The 23,370-nt window shown below is 41.2% G+C and overlaps 1 protein-coding gene across 2 annotated transcripts in view; it reads right to left on the bottom strand.

Moving 5' to 3' along the window:
* NDFIP2 (Nedd4 family interacting protein 2) overlaps positions 1-23,370 on the bottom strand; it is a 167,224-nt gene that overhangs the window by 8,976 nt on the left and 134,878 nt on the right. For both annotated transcript variants that reach the window (XM_073614357.1, XM_073614358.1), the window contains one exon: positions 6,893-6,998. In XM_073614357.1, coding sequence (XP_073470458.1) covers positions 6,895-6,998 — 104 coding nt within the window. In that variant the 3' untranslated portion in view covers positions 6,893-6,894. The remainder of the gene's footprint in view (positions 1-6,892; positions 6,999-23,370) is intronic.

Here is a 23,370-nt window from a genome sequence, read left to right as displayed (position 1 = left end):
AAATTCCTGCGAAAATACCGTGTGAGATAAAAAGTTGCAACAACCGCCATTGTATTCTCTAAAAAAACATATATAATGTTTGGGGGGTTCTATGTAATTTTCTAGCAAAAAAATTATGATTTTTACATGTAGGAGAGAAATGTCAGAATTGGCCTGGTAGGGAAGTGGTTAAGATGCATTTTGATATAAAGTGGTCTTTAAAGGCTACTTTTTTTAAATAAAAATAAAAAAGAAGGTATACTTACCTGCTCTGTGCAATGGTATTGCACAGAGCGGCCCCTTAACTCCTCTTTTGGAGTCCCCCGCTGGCACTATCTACTCCTTTCAGGTACCCCCCTCAGCAAGCTTTTTGCTATGGGGGTTATTTGGGAATGCTCCCAATCTGGGTTGTCTGCGCCCATAGACACACACAACGTGGCTCAGCTGCACCCCCAATTCTATCCTCTCAGGATTTGACTGACAGAAGGAGAAGCCTATGGCTACCGCTGCTATCAGAGTCTCCTGACAGCATTGGACCAAGAGAGGACTTAGGTTAGTGTTTAGGGAGGTGGGGGGGCAGGTATTGGAAGTTTTTTCTACCCTAATGCAGAGAATGCATTAAGTTAAAAGCCTTTTGAATTTAGAATCACTTTAAGAAAGACAGACCCATACTCATCCAGCTCTGCGGTCCAACATGCAATTTGACCAAATATTACAAAAGCAAACATATTACTCTATATTTGTACTAGACAAGGATATACTGTTACTTTATTCATTAGGATTTGAAAGTGCAGATCAGTGTTTGAAGTGAAGAAATAAGATTTAGACTACCAACAGGTTTACCAAAGAAAGAGAAAAAAAAAGCAGAAACCAGACTGGTCTAAACTGAAAATATTTCCACACTAAATTTGTAGATTTTAATACACAAGAATATATATATATATATATATATATATATATATATATATATATATATATATATACACACATATATACATTTAAGGTTTAGTCCCCAAAAAATCCAACAGCTTCTTTTCTGCTGATCAAGCCCTGAGATTTACAAAATTCAGCCCCGACCTGATTTTGTTTCTCTCGCAGACAACTAACACAGGTCTAGTCTGTTTCCAATCTCTAACTGAGCAGTGACGGAGAAGGAGCAGACTGATTAGCTCATCTGCCTGTCTCTTTGCTCCCTCCTTCTATCCTTGACTGTACGTGAGCTCTGTTGTACATTTGCAAGAGACTGATTGCAGATCGTGTTCTGGTACCCACACTTCTTACATTTAAAAAAATAAATGTAATGATCTAGTAACGAAAAAAGAACTGCACTAATTTATGTATTTTATATCTGGAGTTCAGCTTTAAGCAGCATTAATATTTTAAAGCTTTTGCATGGTAATTACTAATTATGCATGTCTTATTCCAGCAGTTTTGCTAATAAATGTAAACCACATTGATGAAATGTATGCAATAATCAATAAAAACGTAGCATATTTTTATTTTTCCAGTCCCATAACTCGTCTCCCACATGTTAATCAGTGCGGGCACACAAGCCTATGGCATGTGATTTGCAGTCTTTTACAGCAGAGATCTCAAGTGATTAGGCAGCAGATTAGCATACAGAACAGCAAGAAGCTGTCAATGCAATGCGAAGCAAGTCCCAAGCTATTTGGTGCTATTTTCATGATGTATAGATTTAATAGCAATTCTGCTGGTATAATGTATAAAACATTTTATGGCACTTAACACATGTCCAATATTAATTTGAATCGCCAGGCTCATTTTAAAGGTAAATCAGCTGGAGAACATTTATTGATGGTACTGCCTTCTACTTCATATAAATGGTAATTCAAACAAATTTCTATATTTTGACTATTTTCCCCAAGAGGCGGAGAGAGATGCAATCCATATCAATAACTTCCCATGCAGATGAGCTTTTAGTGCTGATCTGTGTCAACCTTGTGGATAATAGCTGCGTTTGCTTAAAAAAGAAAAAAAAATACTGTATTAATTGCAATATTGGTACAATGAAGGATTTCCTGGAAATTTAATTCTATGAAACAACACCTGCAAGAAGCAGTCTACATGTATATTAGAAATCTTTCTGAAATTGTAGCGCCCAAACTACAACTACAGTTTTTCAGTTGTATTTGTGGAGCTTCAAGCAACAGTTTTTGCAGTCAAATGATGAGCATGTTCCACAAAATTTAAAAAAAACAGAGAAGATGAAGCTACTATTACAGAAATCCTAAAACAAAAAACAAAACAAAATACAAAACAAAAAAACATACAAAATATTAGATATCTGGCATACTATATTTATTTATACTGGTTACATGGCCAGAATAGTTCTAACACAGTTGTGCAGCAAGAAGTATGATTATCCTGTGTTTTTGCTTCCTCTTGGTGCTCGACTTTGCACCCATAAGCCAAAATCTGGGTTAGGGATAACACACTGTAATTATAGTCAACATAAGATGATTTGATCTAACTAGGTGTTTTTAGGGTCCCTAGAAAACAAGAACTGGGTGATATGAGCACAATGCATATACCAAGGTAAGGCAGGATTCAGTATCTGCAATGCAGGGCCCTGCAAAACAGCATATGGTCAGTTATGGAGATTGGTGTGGGCAGAATGGGACTGAAGTGCAGAGAGACAAATTACATGGATGGGTGTACAGATCAGGCATCTGAGCAGACAAGCAGCGAATAGAATGCAGGAATAGATTCAGGATCAGTACAGGCAAGCAGCAACACCGTATAAAACAATAATGGCATAAAACAAGCAGCAATACCGTGACCCAACAAGTGGTAGAAGGCCCTCACCAAAAAAAAAAAAAAAAAGCTCTACAAGTGCCAGTTTCTTTATACCAGACCACCTAAGGAGAGCTTTTTCAGCAGGACTACTTCCAGACCCTTACAACTGCCAGGTTGAGATCACAAAATAAATCTCAGAGTACCAGTAATGAAGCAGATTTGTTTGGGTCAGAGGTAAGGACAGGTGGCCAGCATAATCGTAGGACCAGTCAATACAACAGCATACAGGTCCAGATACTCCAACAGGATCAGAAGTTACATGCCAATACAGATCAGAATAAGGAATCATGCAAGGCTAGAAGGGTGAAGCCCAAACATAGAAACAGAGGAGGTCTGGAAGCTCAAGTTAGTACATCTAACACAACCAGTAAAAAGATCAGAAGATGGAAAAAGCAGTCAGGACACAAGAGGAGTATTGATACATGAGCTACAACCAGATACAGTGGGGACGGAAAGTATTCAGACCCCCTTACATTTTTCACTTTTTGTTATATTGCAGACATTTGCTAAAATCGTTTAAGTAAATTTTTTTTCCTCATTAATGTACACACAGCACCCCATATTGACAGAAAAACACAGAATTGTTGACATTTTTGCAGATTTATTAAAAAAGAAAAACTGAAATATCACATGGTCCTAAGTATTCAGTATTTAGTAAAAGCACCCTTTTGATCTAATACAGCCATAAGTCTTTTTGGGAAAGATGCAACAAGTTTTTCACACCTGGATTTGGGGATCCTCTGCCATTCCTCCTTGCAGATCGTCTCCAGTTCTGTCAGGTTGGATGGAAAACGGTGGACAGCCATTTTTAGGTCTCTCCAGAGATGCTCAATTGGGTTTAAGTCAGGGCTCTGGCTGGGCCATTCAAGAACAGTCACGGAGTTGTTGTGAAGCCACTCCTTCATTATTTTAGCTGTGTGCTTAGGGTCATTGTCTTGTTGGAAGGTAAACCTTCGGCACAGTCTGAGGTCCTGAGCACTCTGGAGAAGGTTTTCATCCAGGATATCCCTGTACTTGGCCGCATTCATCTTTCCCTTGATTGCAACCAGTCGTCCTTTCCCTGCAGCTGAAAAACACCGCCACAGCATGATGCTGCCACCACCATGCTTCACTGTTGGGACTGTATTGGACAGGTGATGAGCAGTGCCTGGTTTTCTCCACACATACCGCTTAGAATTAAGGCCAAAAAGTTCTATCTTGGTCTCATCAGACCAGAGAATCTTATTTCTCACCATCTTGGAGTCCTTCAGGTGATTTTTAGCAAACTCCACGCGGGCTTTCATGTGTCTTGCACTGAGGGGAGGCTTCCGTCGAGCCACTCTGCCATAAAGCCCCGACTGGTGGAGGGCTGCAGTGATGGTTGACTTTCTACAACTTTTTCCCATCTCCCGACTGCATCTCTGGAGCTGAGCCACAGTGATCTTTGGGTTCTTCTTTACCTCTTTCACCAAGGCTCTTCTCCCCCGATAGCTCAGTTTGGTCGGACGGCCAGCTCTAAGAAGGGTTCTGGTCGTCCCAAACGTCTTCCATTTAAGGATTATGGAGCTCTGTGGCTTAGGAACCTTAAGTGCAGCAGAAATATTTTGAAACCTTGGCCAGATCTGTGCCTTGCCACAATTCTGTCTCTGAGCTCTTCAGGCAGTTCCTTTGACCTCATGATTCTCATTTGCTCTGACATGCACTGTGAGCTGTAAGGTCTTATATAGACAGGTGTGTGGCTTTCCTAACCAAGTCCAATCAGTATAATCGAACACAGCTGGACTCAAATGAAGGTGTGGAACCATTTCAAAGACGATCTGAAGAAATGGACAGCACCTGAGTTAAATATATGATTGTCACAGCAAAGGGTCTGAATACTTAGGACCATGTGATATTTCAGTTTTTCTTTTTTAATAAATCTGCAAAAATGTCAACAATTCTGTGTTTTTCTGTCAATATGGGGTGCTGTGTGTACATTAATGAGGGAAAAAAATGAACTTAAATGATTTTAGCAAATGGCTGCAATATAACAAAGAGTGAAAATTTTAAGGGGGTCTGAATACTTTCCGTCCCCACTGTACAAGCAACCAGGTGATAACAGGAGTTAGAGACAAAAAATGCCAACATAGCCCAGGGAAGGAAGGACATAAAAAAACGATCTAAGAGATTCTTGCAAAATTTGTAACAAACACAAGCTTCACTGTTGTAAGGATTGAAATGAAAGGTTTTATATATAATGTTAGTAAAAAAAATTGCACAAAAAAAATATCCACTTTAACCACTTCCAGCCTGCATGACGTCATATGACGTCATGTACCGAATGGAGATATCTGGATGATGCCTGCAGCTACAGGCATCATCCAGATCGCTTTTTTTTCAGCAAGCAATTCTCTACAGCCTGTAAAAGCCATCCTAGCAGCTTATTAGCTGCTGGATTGGTTTTACAGGCAGTGGGAGGGGACGTCCCCCCTCTTACCGCCCATCGGCACCTCTCCGAGCTCTCCTGTGCCATTGGGAAGCCAGAGATCTGATCCGACAGTGGCACCGGGTTACCACAGAGCCGACTGAGGACCGAAAGGTCCCCGGCCAGCTCTATGACCCTGGGAGGCCGGAAGCGACGTCATGACGACACTTCCGGCTCTGGCAGATGTAAACGCTCCGCCTATCTTAATGTCTTCCTACAGCATCACAGCTGGACGCTAAGAGGGGAACATCTGAACGGCATCCATATTTGGCCACCGGTTTGAACCCGTGATTGGGGTGACTTGTGCTGTATGCTGACCACTTTCGTAAGGTTTGCTGGGACATCGTTCTCCTTAAATCTTCCCTGGATAAAGGCCCTGGCCGGGTAATAGGTCGCAGGCTTACAAAGCTTGCCTTAGGGTAAGCGTGCATTCTGTGTGGTGTTATCACTGTGGTTGCAGTGGAGGATTTATCCATTTCTAAGAAGCTTTTACCCACACTTTGGTTATGGAATTTGAGCACTATCAGCACATAGTTTTTCTAGGGCTGCTACAAACTTTCCCATTTATTTATGTGTGTATCCCACTTTAGCAGCTGCTTGTAGTTTCTTATTTATATTCATTTATATTCTCCTAAAAATATTTTTTTCTTAAGGAAATTTTTTTTTTGCCTAACACATTTGGTTTATAGCGCGGTATTTTCTACTTACTAAACTTTCCCAGATGTAAATGCTGCCTTTTTTTCCCCCTAGAAAGCAGAGATCTATTTTTTTTTTTTTTGATCCCATGCTTTCCAGGGTAGAGGAGATCTCTCCATAAAGAGGACCTATAATGCCTTATTTCTATCACAAGGGATGTTTACATTTCTTGTGATAGGAATAAAAGTGATCCAAAAAAAGAAAAACCACTGTGTAAAATATAAAAATAAAATAAATAATCCTAAAAAAAAAAAACAAAAACAAAAAAAAAAAAACAAAAATAAAAACAAAAACTTTGCTCAGAAGCATCACACGTGTGGTATCGTCGATAACGTCAGAGTGAGAGCAATAATTCTAGCACCAGACCTCCTCTGTAACTAGTAACCTGTAAAAATTATTTAAATCGTCACCTACAGAGATTTTTAAATACCGTAGTTTGCTGCCATTCCACATGCGTGTGCAAATTTCAAGTGTGACATGTTCGGTATCTATTTACTCAGTGTAACATCATCTTTTATATTTTACAAAAAAATGGGTTATATAATGTGTATTTTTTTCCCCAAAACAAATAGCATTTGAAAAAATCACTGTGCACCTGGGAGGGAACTAGTTAATAACTTTGGTGTATGAGGTATGCCTCCAAAGAACTTTATTTAAAAGCTGAACTAAACGGCTCACTTTTTTCTCTGGTTGAACAAGAGAAAAATCAATCAATCGAGAATATCTAATAAACTGTCAACCTCAATCAGGTGGGTTCTTTATTCTCCTTTTCTGACAATGCACACAATGTTACACTCTGTGGTAATCTCTTATGACAGGTATTGTTAAGTGGATGAATATGATGAAAATCTAGACGCATCCTCTAAGGATTTTACATGTTTTCTGACAACTGAAAATGGTGATGGTTAAGGAAAACTGTTACCTCAGGTCAATGTATATCCAACAGCTGAGACTTACCTCTAGTACAAGAAGAAAAATCGTGTTCTGTGAGCAGCTGCCATGCTTTCAGACATATTTCGCACCTTGAGGTAATTGACAAATCCTCTAAAGAAGAGCAACAATCCTAAAATAAAAAAAAAATACATATATATATAAATTAACCAAAAGTAAAAACTACTAACTGAACATTTTATGGACTCCTCCAAGCGAAACTCAGGTTAACACAATTAATTCTGGTTAATTATGCATCTTTTCTCATTTGGTACCCTGCTAGCTAGGAACGGACAGGTTGCTGCAGCTCTTCTACCTGCCATTAGTATACAAAAAGACACAGAGGAATTCATGATGCCAGTCATTCAAGTATGTCAGCCACGAAGGTCTGATATTATGTAGGCCTCTTGTTGCATATATTCCATAGACCTTTCAAAGAGAAACATGGCTGACATCTCAATCTTGAAATGCTTGTTGCTTGGGTGTCCTGCTGACCCAGTGGCTTCAGTAGTGTGATCCACTGAATAAGTATGCAAATTAGGAATTTTTTTTTCAGACTTTTCTGATCTCAGAAAGCATTGATGGCAGAGGTCAGCATAACAGCCAGGCAAATAGCATCATCAGAAGGAAACCTGTAACGACAGCCTCCATGTTTTTCAAAGGAAAGGTTTAGTTTAAAATTTGGGCAAGCAGTGGAGCGAGATGGCATATCTTTGGATACCTCGGTTATTATTATTATACAGGATTTATAGTGCCAACAATTTGCACAGCGCTTTACAACATGAGGACAGACAGTACAATTCAATACAAGAGGAATCAGAGGGCTCTGCGCATTTGAGCTTACAATCTAGGAGGAAGGGTCAAGAGATACAAAAGGAATAACTGTGGGGGATTAGCTGATGAAGAAAATAAAAGTAAAGTTATTAGACGCGGGCAGGATAGGCCTTTCTGGAGAGAAGGATTTTCAGGGATCGCCAAAAAAGTGGACAGAGTAGGAAATAGTTGGACAGATTGGGGTAGGAAAATCCATAGGATGTGAGGGGTTCGGGAGAAGTCCTGGAGGCGAGCATGAGAGGAAGTGACAAGGGAGCTAGACAGCAGGAGGTCTTGGGGCAGAAGAAGAGAACAATTAGGTTGGTATTTTGAAACTAGGTTAGTAATGTAGCTGGGAGCAGAGTTGTAGATGGCTTTGTAAGTTATTAGTATTCTGAATTTAATTCATTGGGAGAGTGGATTGGAAACTTTAGTGACCTGAAAATGAAATACTAACCCCACACAATAAAACACATGCTTATTGGACCTTTCCATTTATAGCAACGAGTAAAGATTATAGAAGGTAAAGAGAAACAAGAATATGTGAGATCCTTCTTGATATGATCCTGCCACCTAAATACATGGAGCCAATACAAATGTGAATTTTGGTCAGAAAATAAAGATACCTTACAAGAAACCAGTGCTGAAAAGTAGATGTCAGCTGCCATTGCTGACACCCTGGCTTCAATGTTTTAACTAACCCAGAGCATATACTGTATGTGGATCAGGCACATTGGCCCATATTGGTAAGAGCGGACATAGATGGGTCAAATCTCAGGCCGGATTCCCTTGTGATTATCGCTAGCGGCTGCTACAGCCGCTAGCGATAATCACTGTCTTCTCCCAGTGGGGACGGCTTCCCCCACCTGCCCTCGCTGGGAGCAGACAGCTGCTTAGCAGGAGGGACTACCCTGTCAGCACTGTCTGTGTTGATGGGGGAATCGTGCAAATTTCTTTCCTGCAAACCATAGTTGCAGGAAAGAAATTCGCACAGTCTATGGCCTGCCTAAGTGTACTGCAACTCCTCATTGGCTTACCACTATACAGGATAACCCCCTACCCCCTTTCAGTCCACCATGAATTCTGATATCACTCATCCAACTGATCATCAGCTCAGTGTATGCCACTCCCTCCACTGGCTTCTGATCGCCCATTGAATACCACAAAAGAAAAAAAAAAACAAAAAACTTATAAAGCCATCCACAACTCTGCCCCAAGCTACATCACCAACCTCATCTCAAATTATCAAACCGCCTCCTTCGCTTCTTCCACAAACTCCTGCTCTCTAGCACCCTCATCCCCTCTTCCCATGCTCACATCCAGGATTTCTGCAAAGCCTCCCCCTTTCTCTGGAACGCTTTACTCCAACTCATCAGTCTCCTATGCTGTTTGCCTTTAGACAATCTAAAGCCTGGCACGCACTATAAAGTCAGCTGTCAGCTCGGGTCAGAGCCGCTCTACTAACGATGCAAAGTTAGTACAGAGATATCCCCCGCTGAGCTGTTGTGTTGTGACAGGGGGAGGCCCCCCTGCCAGAACGCTCCGATCAGCGCTCTCCGCCATTGGCGGAAAGCACTGATCAGGAGTAGGTCAGCTGCTAGTTTTCCAGCATGCTCGTCTGACAGAAGCCGGCCATACACACAGACCGAATGTAATTTTCTTTTGTTTTAAACCGGCTGATGTCTCCTGATATTCGGCCTGTGTGTACGGGGCTTTATTCTGCCTCTAGGTCTAACTTTTGTAACACTTGCCAAAGATTGTAAGCTTTCATGAGTAAGGCCCTCCTAATCTTCTTGTCTTGAATTGTATTGTAATAAAAATCAAAAAGTCGCGCTAAAAACTGAGAGTGGCAACAAACAAGTGCCTAAAAAGCCTCATAAAAATATGAGGATAAGTAGTGGTCACTGAGCAAATATTTCAATGCTAGTCAGTGTATAAATGCACCATAAAAATAAAAAAATTTAATAAATAAGTAGGACACAGATAATGCTTCCTATGTCCGTGAAAAAAGAGAAAAGAAAAAAAGAAACACTCAATAATGCGTGACTATATGCAAACAACAAGTGAATGTCTCAAAATAACGAGGCAAAATATAATAATGTGGCAAGTCTATAACTATAGAAGCTATACCAAAACATAAATTGAATAATCAGTGTGGAAATTAAAATTAAACCCAAAAAACGTCCATGGCTGTACAGAAACGATGATGATTATAATCCATACATGTTATGTAACACGCATGCAAAACACAATGATAAGTGTCCCCAAGTGCTGAGTGAATACTGGAACAAAAACTTGCTGTAGTGAAATAGGGTGCGTAGACAGACCTCCACCTCTCAAAAACTGCTGGCTCTTACCAGAAAAAAATTGGTCTCTTAGTTATAGGAGACCTGAAAGGGCGGATGGCTACAACCCCAGCCAGGGATCTGTACAACAGGCACTTATCATCCGAATCCAGTAACTCTCTCCACCACTCACATCAGCATAGATAGGATGTGTCCCCATGGAAGAAATAAAGTGCTCTAGAGATGAACACATGGAGACAGCACTTTATTTCTTCCATGGGGACACATCCTATCCATGTTGATGTGAGTGGTGGAGAGAGTTCCTGGATTCGGATGATAAGTGCCTGTTGTACAGATCCCTGGCTGGGGTTGTAGCCATCCGCCCTTTCAGGTCTCCTATAACTAAGAGACCAATTTTTTCTGGTAAGAGCCAGCAGTTTTTGAGAGGTGGAGGTCTGTCTACGTACCCTATTTCACTACAGCAAGTTTTTGTTCCAGTATTCACTCAGCACTTGGGGACACTTATTGTGTTTTGCATGCGTGTTACATAGCACGTATGGATTATAATCATTATCGTTTCTGTACAGCCATGGACGTTTTTTGGGTTTAATTTTAATTTTGTTTATTTCCACACTGATTATTCAATTTATGTTTTGGTATAGCTTCTATAGTTATAGACTTGCCACATTATTATATTTTGCCTTGTTATTTTGAGACATTCACTTGTTGTTTGCATATAGTCACGCATTATTGAGTGTTTCTTTTTTTCTTTTCTCTTTTTTCACGGACATAGGAAGCATTATCTGTGTCCTACCTATTTATTAAATTTTTTTATTTTTATGGTGCATTTATACACTGACTAGCATTGAAATATTTGCTCAGTGACCACTACTTATCCTCATATTTTTATGAGGCTTTTTAGGCACTTGTTTGTTGCCACTCTCAGTTTTTAGCGCGACTTTTTGATTTTTATTAGATTTATGGTTTACTACTTTTTAGTCGCAGCTCATGTAAATTAGTGTAAGCGCAGTATTTATTTTATACTTTTGAATTGTATTGTAACTGTTTTATTTTGAAAAACACTGCAAAAACTGTTGGTGATATATAGGTTCTGTATAATAATGATACTCAAAAATATAGATGAACATGTATAGCTATACACACATATATACATATGAAACAGCACATGTATATTTACAATATAGTATAAAAATATTACTAAATTCAATTTAAAAAATGCAATAAATGAAAAGTCCCAGAATAATCTAGGGGCTAGCTTACATTCTCTAATTCAGATGCAGATTGTGCATGCTTTGCAAAGGAAACCAGATGAAAATGAATTTGCACTTTTCATTGTGAAGTCCACAGAGCGGATTATAAACAGGTGTGGTGAGACAACACATTTAGGGTTAATACATTATTTCCAAAGTCATTATTACGTGGAGCAAACAACTTTGTAAAATAAGTAATCTTGTTAAATGCAAAGGCTTGCAAACTATTATGGCTGAGTAAATATTCCACAATATATTTTTGGAGAAAAGCTGATACAACGGATGTGCTGTGATCTGGAAGCATGAAGGCTTTTTCTATGCCTGGCTGAGCATGGCATAATGTACTATGCATTTCAAAGAACAGTTTCCTGACTCACAGACACACCATACAGCCTAAGGGGCCTGTGACTCTCCTGCATTTCCATCAAAGCTGTTTTGGGGAACAGCTACATATGAGCTGAAATTATGTAAACTTATAATGAGGGGTTGCCACGAGCAAGACATGTAAAAAAAAAAAAAAAAAAAAAAAGAACAGTCTACATATCTCCTCGTTTTAAAATGATACTGCAAAGAAATGGATTTGGCCGTTGGCATTTTGTATAATGCATAAGCTGCTTCACCCTAAAGGAGCAAATTAGCTACTAGCGACATAGTTATTTTAGCTAAAACTAAACTTGGTACAGATTGTTCAGTATTCTTGCCAACGGGAAAATTAGCAGGTTCGTACTAGCCATTTTTTTCCTTATTTACTACTGAGGTTCTGCTTTGAATTGGAAAAGATATTAACGTATTTAAAGACATTCTAACACCAAGTTAATGACTTTTTTACCCGAGAGGTAAGGGCCCTTTCACATGAGTGTTCAGTCTGGTTCCATCTGTCAGTTTACCAGACTGAACCAAAATGTTTGTCTATGAGCAGGCGGATGTAAACAGATGACGGTCCGTTTACGTTCATTTACATCCGAGCCCTTTATGTCCGCAGAAAAAAAATGGAAAGGGTTTGCATCCTTTTCCACTTTTGTGGACATAAATGGTCGTGGTTTGCTTATGTCCATTTTAAAGCAGGAAATATTTTATATTTTTGTCCACTTATGATTTTTTTTTTCTGAAACAACTAAAAAAACAAAACAAAACCCAGATGGATGTATATAGATGAAAACTGCACTGAAGAGGGATGTATAAACTGACGTAAAATGATTGTTTTCATGTCATATCACATTAGCTAAGAAAATAATTTTATACTAACAGAGAGCCATATTGCTCTCCTTTATTCTCACATGACATGAACAGCTAACCATAAACCACTAAAAAATCAGCGTATACAAAATGTTATAATACTGGGCTGACATTTCTAAAGTTGCCTTTGTTGTCATTTTTTTTAAGGGTGAAGCTCCTCTTTAAGCCTGTTACACACTACACAGTTTGTTTCTGCTAGTTTTTGCAGTTGTAGTACAATCATCTCTATTTCATCTAATTAGAGGTAAGCAAGGCCTCATGCACATGGGCGGTTTGGTCTGTACAGCATTAAAACTGGCCATTTTGGGCACCTAGGTGGTACAAGTGCAACTGCAGCATACAGCTCGATGCTAGCAGCCTGTGAAAATCTATGATGGGCTGAAATACGCATCAGCTGTATACTGCTCTTAGTAGTACTCGCATACACAGCCATACATGGGTGTATGCCCTGAATGCAGTAAGCCCAGGTTAGGGGCATATACATTATCCCACAATAGTGAGTACACCCCTCACGTTTTTGTAAATATGTTATTTTATCTTTTCATGTGACAACACTGAAGAAATGACACTTCGCTACAATGTAAAGTAGTGAGTGTACAGCTTGTATAACAGTGTAAATTTGCTGTCCTCTCAAAATAACTCAACACACAGCCATTAATGTTTAAACCGCTGGCAACAAAAGTGAGTACACCCCTAAGTGAAAATGTCCAAATTGGGCTCAAAGTGTCAATATTTTGTGTGGTCACCATTATTTTCCAGCACTGCCTTAACCCTCTTGGGCATGGAGTTCACCAGAGCTTCACAGGTTGCCACTGGTGTCCCCTTCCACTCCTCCATGACAACATCACGGAGATGGTGGATGTTAGAGACCTTGCGCTCCTCCACCTTCCATTTGAGGATGCCCCCCAGATGCTCAAATAGGGTTTAGATCTGGAGACATGCTTGGCCAGTCCGTCACCTTTACCCTCACCTTCTTTAGCGAGGAGTGGTCGTCCTGGAGGTGTGTTTGGGGTCGTTATCAAGTTGGATTACTGCCCTGCGGCCCAGTCTCCGAGGGGAGGGATCATGCTCTGCTTCAGTATGTCACAGTACATGTTGGCATTCATGGTTCCCTCAATAAACTGTAGTTCCCCAGTGCTGGCAGCACTCATGCAGACCCAGACCATGACACTCCCACCACCATGCTTGACTGTAAGCAAGACACTTGTCTTTGTACTCCTCACCTGGTTGCTGCCACACACGCTTGACACCATCTGAACCAAATAAGTTTATCTTGGTCTCATCAAACCACAGGACATGGTTCCAGTAATCCATGTCCTTAGTCTGCTTGTCTTCAGCAAACCATTGCGGGCTTTCTTGTGCATCATCTTTAGAAGAGGCTTCCTTCTTGGATGACAGCCATGCAGACCTATTTGATGCAGTGTGCGAAGTGTGGTCTGAGCACTGACAGGCTGACCCCCCACCCCTTCAACCTCTGCAGCACTCATATGTCTATTTTCCAAAGACAACCTCCGGATAGGACGCTGAGCATGTGCACTCAACTTCTTTGGTCGAGACCTGTTCTGAGATGAAACCTGTCCTGTTAAACTGCTGTATGGTCTTGGCCACTGTGCTGCAGCTCAGTTTCAGGGTCTTGGCAATCTTCTTATAGCCTAGGCCATCTTAATGTAGAGCAACAATTCTTTTTTTCAGATCATCAGAGAGTTCTTGGCCATGAGGTGCTATGTTGAACTTCCAGTGACCAGTATGAGAGAGTAATAGTGATAACACCAAATTTAACATACCTGCTACCCATTCACACCTGGGACCTTGTAACACTAACAAGTCACATGACACCGGGGAGGGAAAATGGCTAATTGGGCCCGATTTGGACATTTTCGCTTAGGGGTGTACTCACTTTTGTTGCCAGCAATTTAGACATTAATGGCTGTGTCAACACTGTATCCTGGCCTAGGACGACAAGGCCCAGGCCTAGGGCAGGACTTTGCAGGGGGGCAGCACGGAAAGAGTCCCCGCCGGATTGCGCTACACTGCTAGTGTAGCGTCAGTCTTATGGGGCGGACTAGGCTGAGAGGCAAATTAGTCTAGTGCCCCCATAAAGCGGCCGCACTGCTTACGGTATGTGGGCAGCCGGCATTCAGCAACTATGGGGGGCGCTTCTAATTTTGACTGTCCTATCATCCTGGATCACAAACCTTCCTCACTGTGCTATATGTTTTCTGCTGCACCATTGGCATGGTTATATTTTCTTAGTCCTCTCCATAAAATTATCAGAAATTTGTGCTTAAAGTAGAACTATAGGTAACACTTTTTTTTTTCATTGTGGGTAGAATAAGGGAGGGTTATAGCCCCTGTCAGTATATTTTTTATCATCCCTGTCCCATTGCAGAGATTTCCCTTCACTTCCTGCCCGAAAGCCAAACAGGAAGTGAGAGGAAATCTTTCAGGTCCATAAATATTGGGACATCGACACAATTCCAATCATTTTGGCTCTATACACTACCACAATGGATTTGAAATAAAACAAACAAGGTGTGCTTTAACTGCAGACTTTCAGCTTTAATTTGAGGGTATTTACATCCAAATCAGGTGAACGGTGTAGGAATTACAACAGTTTGTATATGTGCCTCCCACTTTTTAAGGGACCAAAAGTAATGGGACAATTGGCTACTCAGCTATTCCATGGCCAGGTGTGTGTTATTCCCTCATTATCCCATTTACAACGAGCAGATAAAAGGTCAAGAGTTAATTTCCAGTGTGCTATTTGCATTTGGAAACTGTTGCTGTCAACTGTCAATATGAGATCCAAAGAGCTGTCACTATCAGTGAAGCAAGCCATCATTAGGCTGAAAAAACAAAACAAACCCATCAGAGAGATAGCAAAAACATTAGGTGTAGCCAAATCAACTGTTTGGAACATCCTTAAAAAGAAAGAACGCACCGGTGAGCTCAGCAACACCAAAAGACCCGGAAGACCATGGAAAACAACTGTGGTGGATGACCGAAGAATTCATTCCCTGGTGAAGAAAATACCCATCACAACTGTTGGCCAGATCAAGAACACTCTCCAGGAGGTAGGTGTATGTGTGTCAAAGTCAACAATCAAGAGAAGACTTCACCAGAGTGAATACAGAGGGTTCACCACAAGATGTAAACCGTTGGTGAGCCTCAAAAACAGGAAGGCCAGATTAGAGTTTGCCAAACAACATCTAAAAAAGCTTTCACAGTTCTGGAACAACATCCTATGGACAGATGAGACCAAGATCAACTTGTACCAGAGTGATGGGAAGAGAAGAGTATGGAAAAGGAAAGAAACTGCTCATGATCCAAAGCATACCACCTCATCAGTGAAGCATGGTGGTGGTAGTGTTATGGCGTGGGCATGTATGGCTGCCAATGGAACTTGTTCTCCTGTATCTATTGATGATGTGACTGCTGACAAAAGGAGCAGGATGAATTCTGAAGTGTTTCGGGCAATATTATCTGCTCATATTCAGCAAAATGCTTCAGAACTCATTGGACGGCGCTTCACAGTGCAGATAGACAATGACCCCAAGCATACTAAGAAAGCAACCAAAGAGTTTTTTAAGGGAAAGAAGTGGAATGTTATGCAATGCCCAAGTCAATCACCTGACCTGAATCCGATTGAGCACACATTTCACTTGCTGAAGACAAAACTAAAGGGAAAATGCCCAAAGAACAAGCAGGAACTGAAGACAGTTGCGAGGCCTAGCAGAGCATCACCAGGGATGAAACCCAGCGTCTGGTGATGTCTATGCGTTCCATAGACTGCAAAGGATTTGCAACCAAGTATTAAAAAGTGAAAGTGTGATGGATGATTGTTAATCTGTCCCATTACTTTTGGTCCCTTAAAAAGTGGGAGGCAAATATACAAACTGTTGTAATTCCTACACCGTTCACCTGATTTGGATGTAAATACCCTCAAATTAAAGCTGAAAGTCTGCAGTTAAAGCACATCTTGCTTGTTTCATTTCAAATCCATTATGGTGGTGTATCGAGCCAAAAAGATTAGTATTTTGTCGGTGTCCCAATATTTATGGAACTGACTGTATGCAAATTAAGGGAATCCATTGCCCCCCCCCCCCACCCCAGGCCCTCGGAACTGTCCCCACTCGAAAATTTCAGGGCGGGTCTTAAACAGCAAGGGGTGTGGCCTTGACAGGAAGGGGTGGGTCATATTTAAATGGGGGGGTGCACGAGTTTAGTGAGGCCTAGGGCAGCACAAATCCTAAATACACTACTGGACTGTGTGTTGAGTTATTTTGAGGGGACAGCAAATTTACACTGTTATACAAGCTGTGCACTTACTACTTTACATTGTAGCAAAGTGTAATTTCTTCAGTGTTGTCAAATGAAAAGATATAATTAAAGAGGTGTACTCACTTTTGTGAGATACTGTATTCCTCTATGCAAGTACTCCTTAGAACAGCATTCGGCTGCACATAGCAGTCATGTATTTTCCTCCATTATTGATTTTAAAAGGCTGCATGAGGCACCTGTGTCTCCTTGGTACCTAAAACTTCCCTGTTTTTACACTGTACAAATCAAAGTCTGTACTGCAACTGCAAAAACTAGTCCTAACAGATACAAAAAGCAATAAAAACCTGACAGGTGTTCTAATCCCCCCCCCCCCCCCCCAAAAAAAAAGTTTTGCCTTTAGTTATACTGTCACTGTTTGGCAGTGTCACTGTATTCAGGAAGCCATGGGTGCTGCAGCTGCTGAATATATGAGCTGGCAGTGGAGATTGTTGTGAAAATTCTATGAAGATGTATTTTTATACATATTGTCATAAGTATCTCCCAGTGTTAGTACTCCCGCAACCCACTCTAAAGAGCTGACTGGGGCAGACTGACGCTGGTTGAGATCCGTTTGGTAGTGGAAAGCTCCTTGGGGATGTAGAGAAGTGTTTGTGGAGTGGGGACATGTCTGCCAGCGAAGGGTCCCTGTGCGATGCACAGAACGATCATCTGGGGGTAAGTATGGTCATGTCTGTTTACTGGGGCAATGCGGGAGACATGGTTTAAGTAACACAGATTATTTAAAGATGTATTATACCATTATGCTAAAAGGATGCTTATTAGCGCAAGAGTATAGTGGAATATTCACAACAAGATTCCCTCATGTATGCTATTTAGTGTAGATAAGGGAAACAACAAGCAGTGTATGGCTAGCTTTAGGCTACCCCATCATGTCACTACCCCCCCATTTTTAAAAAGTCATTTCTTTTATCTTCTTTCTTATTGAGCAACAACTACTCGAAAGAGTCCGTGGTCCAGAGTAAACTAAGCCCACGCTGTAAAAGAAGAGCATGTATGCTTATCTTTCCAGCAGACTGTATTTAATTACCCCTCGTTTGCCAATCCCCAGTCACTGCATGTACTGAAGATATCCAGCTATGCTGAATATCTGCTTCCCCCATCGCACACTGTACTGGCCTTTTTCTGAAAATAATTAGTTGCTTAGTTGTGTCTGGTTTCAGCACTGTAATGGGAATCACTTTAGGCGGGGAGCCCGTGGAACCCAGAATCCCTTGGGGAAGGCTGGGAAACCCTTGTTTCAGCTCCCCATCCACCTCCTATGTGTAAATCACCCTGTGTCTCTAAAAGGGGCACAGGGTGACCGAGATCCCCAGTCTGATCTGTTCTAATCGGACTCACTGTACAACCACACTGGAATGTTTATATATATATATATATATATATATATATATATATACATACACACACACACACACACACACACACTTGTTCCAGGTCAAGGTCCAGGACATACAAGACATTAAAGGATGACAGCCGGAAAAAATAACATTCTCAAAAGCAGAGGTCAGAAATGGCAACTTTCATAATTCTCTCATGACAGCTGCAATTTAAGTTTTCCTTCCAAAGTATTGAAGAATTTGCCTTTTGAAATCCACAAAATGACCAAAGACTATTTCAATCTTTTCTTTGAGTTTTTTGACCACACTTTTTAAAATAAATGTAATGGTAAAAGGGTTTTGTTTTTTGTTTTTTTACTTTAATGTGTTCTCTGCATTAAGGTAAAACACCTTTTTCATGTCAACTTTCTACAGCACCCCAAAATACTTTCCTAAATCAGATTTCAATCCAGTATTGTGCCCATCTGCAGCAGCTTTGCTCTTCCCTTTTCTCACAGGATGCTTGGCAGGAGCCATTGACGCCTGCTACTGTCAATCAAACCCTGGTCCTATTGTACTGGGCCCAGACCTCATCAGCTAAACAGGGAGGCCCAGGTCAACTTTATTGTTCATTTCTGTCTAGATTAATAAATGGATTTTACTAGACCACACCCCCGCTCCTACTTCCTTACCAGGGTTTAAAGTACATTTCCCTGGGCCCCGCCAAGTCAAGTGGCGCCCAGGAGGTGGGACTTTTTTCTGATTTTCAGGCGTAGGGGGATAAAGCAAGTGCCACTGTTTTGCTGCACCCCAAGGGGGTTGGGTGGAGTGTAGGTCGAGTCGGGGGAGCCATGTCAGGAAGGCTGTACGGGGCCCTATATTTTCCAACAGCGGCCATGCAATAGACGCACACAATGCGGCTCAGGACTGAGGCCGCATGAGTGCCCCCATAGCAATCTGGCTGAATGTTTTGCACATACATAATACTGGAAATGTAAAGTGTCTCAATATCCAATTTATTACATATTCAGCACATTTCTCTTTGTGATTTGCTGATCTTAGTAATATACATTAAATAAAGACATATTACACACAAAAGGGTAACTCAGGGGTGGTTTGTGTGTGAAAACTGAACCTATGTCTCTGGCCAGCTAAAGATAAAGTTAGTATTTACATTGGGTTGAATAATTACTAGTACCCCTAATCATAACTGCTTATTGTTTCGAACAGAAATTCAGTGTGCCGCAGGGAGATGCCAAATCATTCATTACGAACAAGAAGGCTGCAGCCAAACCATAATTCTTACTACAGTTTATATTCTGACAAAGAAGCTAAAGTAGCATAATACAGGTAAAAACATTTCATTTTTCATTTTAAAAGCATTTCAAAATTATTGCATGCTGTACATTTTCCTGGGAAAAGCAGGTTTTATAACTTGCCTAAAACATATAAAAGTTCTCATAAATACGTTTTATTGTTGCTGAACTATGACTGCTATAGAGATTTTATCTATTTTTTTTCCACAGTAAGTATTAGACAGGCTGCCTTCATCCATCATTTTGATTGAAGAAAGCAAGTAGCAATCACCACACTGATGAAGCTAAGTGTCAGAAGAGATACCAGCTTTACACAGCTATGTTATGGGCAGCAATATACCCAGAATGCACCGTGTCCTCTGGAAGACCTCTGTACCTGCTTCATTCCACACTGCACTCTATAAGGAATTCTGGCCGTCTGTAGCATACTAAACACACAGAAATAAAGATAAAAGCAATTACACAGCATAAAAGAGGGAACAAAAATTCCCTCTTTGTTTAACGGAAACTTGGGATAGGGGAAACATAGAGCCAGACACTGTTGTCTGCTGAAAATGCTAGCCACCTGGCTATTACCAATTGTGCCAGCAACAGGAATGCCACACACCAAGATGCAAAATAACAGTCTCTCTTTATTAAAGCCACACGCAGGGATAACATTTCCTACCACCCTCTTCTAACCCATGCCCACTGTCTTTTTTCCCCCCTTACCTGATGGAGCCAGCAGTACCCACCCAACTCCCCCATCCAGGTCCCCCACTGCCACTGGTTCCAGTGCAGGGGTGCTGAGACCCCCCAGTGATGACATTAGTCCTACACCAGCAGCCATCCAATAGAAAATGGTTTACATCATGTAGGCAGTGACATGGACAGCTAAAGAAGGACCCCAAGAAGGTAATAAAAAGACGAGAAGGGGCTGCGGCGTCACGTGACCACATGGTTATGTAAAAAAATGGGCATTTAAAAAGGGGATTTTTTTCCCCCCCCAGCAATCACACAGGGGGGGTGGCAGGGAGTGACACTGATCCTGAAGTGGAGCTTTAAAATTGTCAGCAGCAACATGTTCTACTCTCAAATGTTAAGTGCCAGGCATGGGGCTTTCCCTATGAGAAAGAGCTGTGCCTACCACAAAACATGTCAGAATAGAACTGCTGGCCATTTTTTAATAATGGAAGACTATTATTTTGCATCTTAGCATGCAGGATTCCTGTTCATGTTACAATTGATTGCACTGGTGGAGATGAACTGAGCAAACACTTGAGATTTGATTGTGGTATCGGATCTCACCTGGAGTGACGTGAAATATTTACCACTGGCTATTATGTTGACTCTCTGGATGCAATAACTTTATTAGCCCAAAAGTAGTATGCTGATCAGGAGACTTACAAGTCCATACCTACATTCTGCTTCCAGGATCAGTGGCTCAAAGTACTGAAGTCAGAGGGTCGGCATAACAAAAAAACAATGAGCACTGTCAAAAGAACAACTCTGCAATAATTTTCCTGAATAAATTCCGAGGAAACCCACTCATGTATGATCTAGCATTTACACTTTGCCTCTAGCAGGTATAAACAAATGTAATTACACAGAGTGAAACTTGCCTTAAGTTTCATTATATTTTATTGCTTTAACAGTCATGCCTTTATTTAATATCTGAGTACAAAAACAATTATCTGCAATCATGCTTAATAAGTCTGAAGCATTTTAGTGTAGTTGAACCAATTAACAATAAATTCAGATTGGTTACTACAGATTATTCATTTTGTCTTTCTAAATAAAGCCCATGTGGGATTATATAATTAGGCAATGCCAACATCAAGAATTATGTACCAAGTACACTCTCAGGAATGTCATTTCTGAACAATGTCTGAAAAAGAAAGTGGCTGAACATGGCAGAATCACCAAGTTTTATTTTAATGAAAGCTCCAGCGTATATAAAAATTAAATAAGTTAAAAACTGAAAACCACTTTTTGCCCTGGTATTAACATGGCAAAGTTTGAATCAGATTTTAGTGACTGAGTTTAGATCTACACTATATTACCAAAAGTATTGCCAGTCTTAGTCAGTAGTGTTCAATATTGAGTTGGCCCACACTTTGCAGCTATAACAGCTTCAACTCTTCTGGGAAGGCAGTCCACAAGGTTTAGGAGTGTGTCTGTGAGAATAACCATTCTTCCAGAAGCGCATTTGTGAGGTCAGGCACTGATGTTGGATGAGAAGGCCTGGCTCACAGTCTCTGCTCTAATTTATCCAAAAGGTGTTCTATCGAGTTGAGCTCGTGACTCTGTGCAGGTCAGTCAAGTTCCTCCAACCCAAACTCGCTCATCCATGTCTTTATGGACCTTGCTTTGTGCACTGGCCCAAATCATTTGGCGGAGGGGGGATTATAGTGTGGGGTTGTTTTCAGGGGTTGGGCTTGGCCCCTTAGTTCCAGTGAAGGGAACTCTTAAGGCATCAGCATACCAACACATTGTGGACAATTTCATGCTCCCAACTTTGTGAGAACAGTTTGGGGATGACCCCTTTCCTTTTCCAACATGACTGCGCACCAGTGCACAAAGCAAGGTCCATAAAGACACGGATGAGCGAGTTTGGGGTGGCCTGCACAAAGTCCAGACCTCAACCCGATAGAACACCTTTGGGATGATTTAGAGCGGAGACTGCAAGTCAGACTTCATCCAACATGAGCGTCCCACCTCTCAATTCCGCTTCTAGAAGAATGGTCAAACATTCCCATAAACACCTAAACCTTGTGGACAGCCTTCCCAGAAGATTTGAAGTTGTTATAGCTGCAAAGGGTGGGCCAACTCAATATTGAACCCTACAGGCTAAGACTGGGATGCCAATAAAAACCAGAAGGTTTTTTTATCTTAATGCATTCTATGCATTAGGATAAAATGCCTAATGTGTGTAGCAGCCTCCCCAGCATCCCCTAACACTTACCTGAGCCCCATCTCTGTCAAGTGATGTCTAAGAGTCCCTCGGCTGTCCCTGACTCTCCCTCCTGATTGGCTGAGACAGCAGCGGTGCCATTGGTTCCAGCGGCTGTCACAGTCAGTTAGCCAATTGTGCGAGAGGGGACGGGGCCGAACGGCAGCTCCATGTCTAAATGGACACAAAGAGCTGCAGTTTGGCTCGGGTGCCCCCATAGTAAGCTGCTTGATGTAGGTGCACTCAACAGGAGGGAGGGGCCAGGAGCAGCGAAGAGGGACCTGAGAAGAGGAGGATCTGGACTGCTTTCTGCAAAACCAATGCACAGAGCAGTTGAGTATAACATGTTTATTTATGCTTTTTCTTTTTAAACAAGACTTTACAATCAGGTTGAAGTCCATGTAAAGGCAGGTGTCCCAATACTTTTGACAACATAGTGTATGTGTCCTGTTTTACCTGCCAAAAGATTTGTGATTCTGTTCAGCCATTTTTATGATCCTCACTCATCAAAAACACATCCTGCTCACTGGACAATGCATCAGTATAATCATCCATGTACAATGAGAACTACAATGGAACTTGGATCCCCTATGTATTTTATTTTTTAATCCCCTCTATCTTGTTTACTGGGCTATCCCCAAAATACATTTTCACGTCTGGTGTCATCCTGCTCCAATCCACCACCACACTGTCATGTCTCGTTTCACCATGTTCTTCATTTACTTGTTCTCTTCTGGGTGCTTGCAGCTGGCCCTCTGATGACAAGCATGCATCGGTGGCCGGCTGCAAGAAGAAAGATGAGACAACCTGTAGACTGATAATGCACAGCCACCCATATGCTTTCAAGTTTTGGGGGCCCTACTGAGATGCACAATATCAGTACCCCAACAGGCGGCAGGCAATTGGCACATCATTCTCTCCTAGTGCCAAGAGGGGGCAAGGAATAAGGTATTAAAAAATGGTTAGAAAATAAATGTCTGATTGTGGGAGAGAAG

The sequence above is a fragment of the Aquarana catesbeiana genome, linkage group LG02 (assembly GCF_042186555.1).
Source record: "Aquarana catesbeiana isolate 2022-GZ linkage group LG02, ASM4218655v1, whole genome shotgun sequence".
In the NCBI taxonomy this organism is placed as follows: domain Eukaryota; kingdom Metazoa; phylum Chordata; class Amphibia; order Anura; family Ranidae; genus Aquarana; species Aquarana catesbeiana.
Note: the sequence above shows the minus strand (reverse complement) of the source record. Positions and strands in the feature narration are given on the sequence as shown.